The sequence below is a fragment of the Eupeodes corollae genome, chromosome 1 (assembly GCF_945859685.1).
Source record: "Eupeodes corollae chromosome 1, idEupCoro1.1, whole genome shotgun sequence".
NCBI classification, from domain to species: Eukaryota; Metazoa; Arthropoda; class Insecta; order Diptera; family Syrphidae; genus Eupeodes; species Eupeodes corollae.
The window spans coordinates 277,534,996-277,544,657 of record NC_079147.1 but is presented as its reverse complement, the minus strand read 5'-3'; the positions used below and the strand labels follow the sequence as shown (position 1 = coordinate 277,544,657).

General features: G+C 29.5%; 1 protein-coding gene across 1 annotated transcript in view; it reads left to right on the top strand.

Moving 5' to 3' along the window:
* The first annotated feature begins 7,808 nt into the window (after positions 1-7,808).
* LOC129950657 (neuropeptide CCHamide-2 receptor-like) overlaps positions 7,809-9,662 on the top strand; it is a 64,291-nt gene continuing 62,437 nt past the window's right edge. Inside the window, exon 1 of the mRNA XM_056062584.1 lies at positions 7,809-8,331. Coding sequence (XP_055918559.1) covers positions 8,096-8,331 — 236 coding nt within the window. The 5' untranslated portion in view covers positions 7,809-8,095. The remainder of the gene's footprint in view (positions 8,332-9,662) is intronic.

Sequence of the window (9,662 nt, the reverse complement as noted above, 5' to 3'; positions counted from 1 at the left end):
ACTCAATCAGGCAGATGGACTTGAACTTAGAAGAGCAATAAAACTGCAATTAAGCTTTTTAAAAGCATTTTTTTATTTTAAATTTATTTCAATTTCTTTTTAGAAATGTATCTTAAGTCATGAAGCGTGTACAAATACTATGCATGAAAGTTCTGTATTTTTCAAAAGCTATTGTGTCGTAATGCAGCAGGTATATTTTAAAATGAGGAGGTCGAAATCATTTGTTAAGAACCAATGGCGGATCCAGGTTTGTAGTAGAGGACATGGCCCCTCTTTGAACAATTTGTTTTTAATCTTCGGTAGAATTTCTTTGAATTTATAACTAAACGGGTTGGGTTTATTAATATAAGCCCCTTATATTTTAAATCATTATAATGTAATCTTTGTAATCTTTATAATAATTTTAAATGTATTCACAGAATTTAGTATATAATATAAATTATTTTCATTAGATCTTTTTTGATAGAAAGACAAAATTTAAATTTTTAAGAATAATTATTGAATAAATGACATACAAAATATAATGAACGTTTCATAAAATGTTAATTTAATATTAGAATAAGAAAATTTTAACAATCCGTTAGTAAATTAAACTTTAACTTATTAAAATAAACGGTGTACAGGATAAAACAATTCGACTTTTAATAGTCAAATATTTCTTCATCAAAAGTCCCATAGCAATTTTCTCGATTCTTCCAATGTTGTGCCAAACTAACAGTTATGATTCAGGCAAGATCATAGTACGACACATCAAGTTTTTAGAATAAGAGATATTAGCTTTAAACTACTTTTATCCTTACAATATATTGTTGTCAACATTCAGTAAAATTTTGAGGAAAATCCAATTGACAGTTTTTTTTACAAAAATAAAAAACCTTACAATAAAACAATACTTTCACTTCGTAAAAATTTAAATTATTTTTTTACGATAAAAAATAGTTTCTTTTATAAAAATCCAACAGCTTTTTTTCATAATAAAAATAAGATCTACAAAAAATAGTACGCAAATTTGGTAAGAAATGTTACTAAAATTGGTAAAAATTTGTTTTCGGCTAAAAATCTATTCAACAAAACTAGATTTTCAAACTACACTATTTCTTTATATAAAAAATTGTTGGTAGTTTTAAAATTTGTAAGAATAATTCAACTAACAACTTTTTTAACCCAACACGAAAACCTACAAACTTTTAAACAATACAAATCGACAGACTGGATGGGAAGTTATCAGTGTGGGTCGCTAAAAATATAACATCAAGGGTACCTCAATGGTCAGTACTATGTCCATTATTATTCATTACGTATGTTTTCCAGAAATATGGAACTGTGAAATAGCAATGTTTGCCGATGATACCTGAACTTCAATAGGATTATTATCTGTAAAGTAATTTTCCAAGCTACTATTGTTAATGCATGTCCAGTATGGGGAACTGGTGCAAAACGCACGTAAAATAAAATGCACGACTGGGTCGCAAGAACTTGCTCCTGTATGCAAAGAGTCTGTTTAAAAAAGTACTTATATGAGATTTAAAAATAAATTTAAAATAAGTTTGTCTTCAAAGATATAAATGCCATTTAATTTGTCAAAAAAAAAACCCACGATCTTTGTATATGAAAACCGTAGTACTCTCATGAGCAGAAACTTTTGGGGCGACCAGATGCGAGTCGTTGGCGTGGCGTTAGTATCGAAAGTGGAGAAATTCAGCGGCAGCGAGAGAAAAATATTTTTTCCATTCCCATAAGCAGCCAGCAGAATAAGGAAGATAATTAATTTTCGACCCAAAAAGTCTACACAATTTCCTTCATTCTATTTGAGTCTATCCTTGCATATGTTTTCAGATAAAGAGCTTCCATATGAAGGTTGATGAATTTGTTTTTGTTTTATTTATATCAATGCACTTTATATAAAAAACAAAATGGCTTAATATTGTATCTAATAAGGGGATGAAACAAACTTTTGCATGCTTACGTCAGCTGTTTAGGATCTTTTACCGATATTTGTTTTTATTTACATTCATAATTCTGCTTTTACTTGGGTACGATCTTTGTATATGAAAAATGGTTTCTATTATGTATAAAGCTTCGATGCGATTCATATAGATTCAACTTGTTCCTTCAAAGCTTTTTTCCTTTAGATAGAGCTTTATTGTAATTTTATTTTAGAAGAACCAGGTTGGAAAATAAATAAGATAAAAAAGAGGCAGACCATGAATGTTTAAATTGTAAGGCGATCGCCTATTGGTTGTATAGTTAGGTAGCAGGTAGATGTCTAAAACGACCATAGAATAGTTCACTTGGCGTGCTTAGCTTTATGCAGATAGATAGATAAGGACATGTTTATGATGATAATGAAGGAATGTTATTGGTAGCTAAAAGGTTCATACTACATTCCTTCTTTACTACAAGTTTTCAGCGCTAACATAGAGTTTTTACGTTCAGTTTATTTAATTTGTTAAAGTTTAAAAAAATAACAAGCATACGAACAGGTACAGGAAATTGCTATTCATGTGTTGTTTACAGTTAGGCTCTTGTGCGCTTTGGATTTTAGTTACCTATGAAGTGACACGTAAGCAGTAGTTGTAGAAGTTGTACGTAATACCTTTATAAGAAGGTATAATGTGTATACGTTGAAAAAGTGATTCTAATAGAAAATACATATACTCTTTCTGGCCCGTTTCTTTAACTCGTACTAAGTATTTATTCTTTTACATATATAGGCAAAGGAAAGTAAATCATGTGTGAAACAACCTTATTCGTAAAGAATAATATTTTAAAATCACATATATACAAAGTAACCAAGATACCTATGACTTCTTGACAGACACTTTAAAATAGATTGTTGATTAAATATATCATATCCGATACAGTTGCGCTACTTGGGCGGCCATTTCGTTGGTATTTACAATAATTTTAGTTATAAAAATACATAAATATGTACCAAATGCACTAATTTAGATAAAAGCTAGGAATGTTATTACAATTTTATTAAAATAATGCGCTCTTTCGGGCTCATGCACAGTTAAAATATTAAAAAAAAAAATATTTTAAGATTCAAAATTTTGCCCGAAAAATAAGTTTGTCTTCAAAAATTTAAATGCCATTTTATAAATAAAAGAACATTTGATTTTTCTAATTTTGTTTTTGAAAATCGTTAGAGCGGTTTTTTTTAAATTAATTTTTTATATATAAAATTTTTAAATTTTGTTCTAAAAATATTTTTGGTACGCAGTTGTTTAGAAATTGTTATTATACGCTTTAGGTTTGAATTTCGTAAAAAAATGTTGAAATGTTTTTGAGATATCGAATTTTGAAAAAATAAAATTCAATATTTTTTAAACAATCCAAACAATAATAAATTGCACTTTTGATAATCAAATATTGTTAAAACAATATAAGAGCTCATTCAGAAAAAAAATTATTGAAATCGGTTCATAAGTTGCTGAGAAAATTAAAAAAAAAATAATGGTTCTATGAGCGGTACCTTTCCTGAGCAATACAAAAATTTGTTTTTCTTATTAAAAGAAGCCAAGTTAAAAAATAAAATTTTAAAGAAAATTTAAAGAAAATCTATAAGTTTGTTTTTGAGAAAATTCGAATTTTCGTTTTTTGACCAAAAAAATTGTATTGTGGCTACTGTTACTTTTGATCTTAAAAAAAAATTAAAAAAACGCCTAACGCGAATCTGCTCAAACCTTAACTTCCAAGTTTGAACTCAATCGACCCAATAGTTTAGGCTGTAGGAGCGTGGACAGACAGACAAAACCGACCGGACGGAATCGCGGGACCCACTTTTTTCGACTTCCCTACCATCGTAATATCATGTTTGATTAAAATCTCGAATTCGAAATTTTGCACAACTTGCCATTTACATAGCAAAACTTGCCATTTACATAGTTCCTATATGTCGCAAGTAAAAATGACAAGTTTTTCAGGACAAATCATTAAAAATGATGGCAACCCTTGGCATTTTTCCACCCAACTTTTATACCATCAAACTTGAACTCATCTAGTTGCAAGAAAAAATGAAGCTCTCAACCGAAGATTTTATCTAAGATGTAGTGATTAAAATAAATTTTTAATACAACATTTAGTAAGTTAGTAATATCTATGTTTCTAAAATCGAAACTGTGATTATTTAGTTATATTTAAAAATTGTTGTTTATTCATCTTTTTGTTTATTTATTTATCTATATACTTGTTTTTTAATTATTTATTTGTTTATTTATAAATTTTTGTATTTATTTATTTATTCATGTTTGTAAGTTAATCTAATAATTTTTGTTTAATACAAAATATATCGAATGAAGTTTTTTTTATCATAGTTTTCCACTATAGGCCACTATAAACTATTTTATATGTTAACTCTTAAACAGGGAATATTTGAAACGCCCGAACTTTCTTATATTCTTGACAATAATCACTTCACACTTAAGGTATCTTAGTTGTTTATCAATATACACAAATAGGGTACAGTAAGTCCAGCTGAACTTTGAACTGGAAACCAGGATGTCCTATGACAATACTAAAGGAAAATCAAAACACCCGGCTGAAAAAAAAATTGATGAACTACACAGTGATCAGGAAGTGACAGATAAAGTTGAGCAATTTGCAATGAGTGCTTTGAAGTACCACTCACAACGGTGGCGTTATCGAGTCGCTATTCACATGAAACTTTGAAACATAATTACAAATAACACCTAGGTAATTAAAAATAAGCCAAAAAATTCAAGAATTGTGGGCTGTAGAATTGTATTACGAAATGAATTGACTCAAGGAAAAACAGTGGTTAAAGGCTTTACACAAAAGCCTGAAATGGATATTCATGAAACGTCCGCTCATGTGGCCAGATTTAGCTCTTTAAGATTCATTATCAAAATTATGGAACAACGTTAGGAAAATGGTAAAAGAAGATTGGACCAACAATTTCCATACCAGCCAATAAATATAAGATTTGTACTCATTAATCTAGCCACTGTTGCTTTAATATCCAACAAACTAAACAACCGAGATTTAGGTGAATCCAATAAAATAAAATAAATAAATCGGGTGGCGCAATGGTTCGTTGAGAACTAGAGCCTGGTGACTTACAACCCTTAATCATTCCTGTGTGCGAGTACTGTTGTCAGGGATGGAGGGGACCTACAGTTTTAAGCTGAATCAGAACGGCTAATTTGGGAAAGCACTTTTCAGGACAATAATTAATCTTGGAGAATTTGTTAATTCCTCGAAAGAGGCAGTACCCGTAAAAAAATCTTTAGATGGCAAGGATCGAACCAAAGACCTTTGACATGATTCCAATTACTGTTTGGGAAACAAATCCAAATATGTCACAATAGAATTTTGTTAACGAAAAGCGGATACGTGATCGACATAATAAAGAGGTTTGGTATAAAACCTATGATATCGGACGTAAAAGATAAATCTTAGGACCACTCCTGTAACGAGAGGTAACTGGTACTCTTATGTACAACACATTCAACAAGTGCTCTTAGCCAATTTAACAGTTGCTATAGTCAAGACCACTGGATTACAGCTATATGCTGCGGTACCTGAAGGGACTTCTCATTATATATAATCTTCAATACAATAAAGATGATACAAATGACTGCATTATATATGGCCGGTACTATATAGGATTAGCTTTTGTCATCAGTAGGATCAGCCGTTTCTCGGATACTCGAGAGTAGAGAACCGTCGCTTTATCTACGACAGAGGCCGAATATTTGGCCGAATATTTTCAAAGCCTTTGTAAAATACAAATTTTTAATGATAATCAAGGCGCAGGGAATCTGGCCGAGAATTCTATTATTCATGCAAACACATTAATCAAGTCAGATATCATTATATTCAAGAAGTTCTAAAGAGCTGGCCGATTTCATTGGAATAATTGCCAATTGAAAAAATGGTTAAGTATATGCTTACCAAGGCTGTTTCAAACCTAATTATGAGAGTTGTTTATCCAGACTTGGATTTAATCACCTTTAGGCTACAATTTGAATGGGGATGTTGAATAGAATCAATTTCTTCCTCAAGATGAAACAACTCTTTATCTAACATTCGCATTCTTCATTTACATTTATTTGTTTTGAATACAAGGAAATGTTCTTGAAGCGTAACTCTGACACTAACAACGTTTAGTGTCACAAAAAAATCAGGCATGAAACTCGTATCCAAAGAATTTTGATGCATTTTATTTTCTTAAAATGATTTGTTAAATATTGTAAATGAAAAAGTCTTATGATGTCTTATTCTTAAAAATATTTTGTATTGAAAATTTTGTAATTTAAAACACAGAATTATGTTGTAAGATATTTTGATGAAACAATATTTTATTTCATACAGAATTTTGACAATACTAGATATCACTCTTTTGATCTAAATTTGCCTAAAATTCTACATATCAAAAAATTCTACACAAAAATCTTTTAAAAACAAAGCAATGTATCTATTAATACTCATCATTTTGTTTTGAAAATCAAATGGGGTGGCGCAACAGTTGTGAACCAGGGCCTAGTGACTTACAACTCTGAACCATTCCTGTGTGCGAGTACTGTTGTCAGGAATGGAAGGGGCCTACAATTTAAGGCGGAATCCAAACGGCTAGTTTGAGAAAGCACTTTTTCATGAAAAGAGTTACTCTTGAAGGATTTGTCAATTCCTCGCAAGAGGCAGTACCCGCGAAAATTATTTTTTTTTAAATTAAGGTGGCACCGGCAGGGATTGAACCCAAGACCCCTTGTATGACAGTCCAACGCACAAACCATCATGCCACGGGAAAATCAAAACCAAACACAAAAAGTGAAAAGGCTGAAATGAGTAAAACCGAGAACACGTGCACTGTATTATGAACACCTTTTTTTCAGTGTTTTTACAAAAAGTTTTATTAAAGTAACAGTGTTTTAGTTAGTATTGTGGCATACACAGAATTTAACTACAAACCTTTACTTAATTTTTGATGATCGACACTTTGTCATGTTTCGAAATTGCAATTACATAATTCTGAAAAACCAATACTTTTTTTAATTAAAGAAATGTGGTATACAAATAAATAGTTGTTGGAAAAAAAATACATCTAAGAATAAATATATTTTCTATATTCAATACAAATCTTGGGTAAGTTTTTAATATTTAAGTTGAGAGTAAATTCAAAAAAATTATGATCTCACTTTTTCTCACCACAATTTTGTCATATTCATGTTTTCATAAGACTTAAACAAATTTTAATTTCTTTTAAGAACAAAATAAAAAAATAAAACAAAATGTATTAAATTTAAAAAAATGTTTTTAAAAAAGAGAAACCAAAATGCAGAACCACATGTTGGCTCTAGGTGTCCCGAGAAGATCAATGAAATAAATTATTTTAAAAACATTTTAAAACAAAATTTCCTTATTTATGATCACTCAAAAGTAAATAATATTTAAAAGGTAGGTATACAAAGAAACATACTTTCGAAACTAAATGAGTTTGTCGTATACCCACACGCGATGTGGTTGCTTTAAAAATCAAAAATACGAATTAATTCCAAATACTTTTTCATCGTTTTGTTATTGTTTATTTTTAAATTTAAAAATAAATGAGAAAATAAAACTTAAACTTCACGCTATTTACTTATTGCTAAATAAATACACAAATTTAATTTGATTGCTCTTGAACGAAAATAAGAACTTGAAAAAAGAGACGACCAAATGTACCTCTCAGGTAAAAGCTTGATTCAATACTTCTTTTTGTTGTTAATTTACATTCCTTTTTAATTGAAATTTTTTATATTAAATTTCTAATTTTCATTTTTATTTTTTTTTTCCAGATACCTGTTTGATAAACATTCCGTCCGTCGTCGTCATCATCGTCTATAGTCTGTGAAAATATCACATCAACATTACAAAGCTAAAAGAGCCGTAGCACTCAACTCAAAAAACAAGCTACAAAATGATTTTCCTTAAATTTTCAAAAAGATAAATGAGATTCACGCCGACAAAACAAAAAGTGTGTGTTTCTTTTGTGAAATTCCAAACATTGGATAATTAGGTTTTCGTTTTTGAATTTGTTTTTTTTTTTGTTATTTAATATAATTACCAAGAAATAAATAAAAAAAACACCATGATGGAGGATTCAATATCAATGAAATGGAATATTTCTCAAAATTTCAATAAGACATTTATACATCCTCCACCGGTTATTGATCCCGAAAGCGAGTATACGCCTTACAGTGAGCGCGTCGAGACTTATTTGGTACCAGCTGTTTTCGCTATAATTTTTATTGTTGGCGTAATTGGAAATGGAACATTGGTTGTGATATTTTTTCGACACCGTGCAATGCGCAACATTCCAAACACGTAAGTATATTTAATTCATTTTTTTTTTAATGAATATAAATTACAATTACGGATAAGTAACACCTTTATGTTTTTATTGGAAATAACAACAAGAACGTAAACTCATATTTTATGTTTAATTTTATTGTTTATGTTCTTTCGCTGTCTAAAGGACATGTATTGTTACTCGTTTGTTTGAGCAATTGGATTGTTTTCAATATTGAGATAACAATTGTGCGTGATATTGAGAAAGAGCGGTGCAGTAAAACTTCCCAAAGTAAGTTGTTGTAACCGGTCCAAGAATCGAATTGAAAATTTTGACATTTCTCGACATTTCAAGATCCTTAGAATCTAAATACTAGATTTTCGTTCATCCGTACGTTTGGGATCTTTTTACGTCGTCTATAAGAACCAGCGAAGATAATGACATCAAATAAATTGTGTTATATAGATAATAATGATGAAAGATGAAAATAATAAATAAATAATGTTAGGGGCTTGATACTAAACTTTATCATTTTGAACAAAATTCTAATTCTAATTCTAAAAAACCGGAAACGAAATAATTGTCACCTCAAATATCTTAAGTGTGCAATGAAGAATAACGTTTTCGACATTCGATTATTCGATTTAAAAACTTTTTTACAAAAAATAAATGCTTAAAAAAACATTACCATTTAAAAATATATTTTTAAAAATTAAAGATTTTGGCTTTAAACTAATTTCATGTTATAGAAGATATTTTGTTCGATTTAGTTTTTTTTCCATACAAATTAAGATCTAAAAAAAATACCACGAAGAATTGGTAAAAATTGATATTCGATGCTCGATATCTCGTGAATAAATGAAGGTATTGTTTTCAAAATGTATTCATTCTGTTCTAAATTTTCTTAGAAAAATTCAATCTGTATCCGTTTTTATAAGAAACGAAAACTTTCAAGAAATGCTACTAATATTGGTTTTCGAGTAAAAATCTAGTTAACAAAAATATGTTTCAAAGTCAAACTATTTCATCATATGCAAAATATTGTTGGTAAATTTTAAGTTAATCTTTATTCAATTCAATTCAAAACCTACAAAACAAAAAACAAACTGATAAGAAATCGTTTTCGATTCAAGTAAAGGGTGTCCCAAAATTAACGCAAGATTTGAATTTGCCGCCATTTGTGCAGTGAAGTGTTGGCAACCCTGAAAAAAGCAATTTGACAGCTAACAGTATAGGGTTATTAAAAATGGAGCGTTACACGATAGAACAACGTGTCTTCATTATTAAAGAATATTTCAAAAATAGTGAAAGCTTGGCGGCTGCAGTTCGAAAATTTCATACAAAATATGGTCGGAATAGTGTTTTA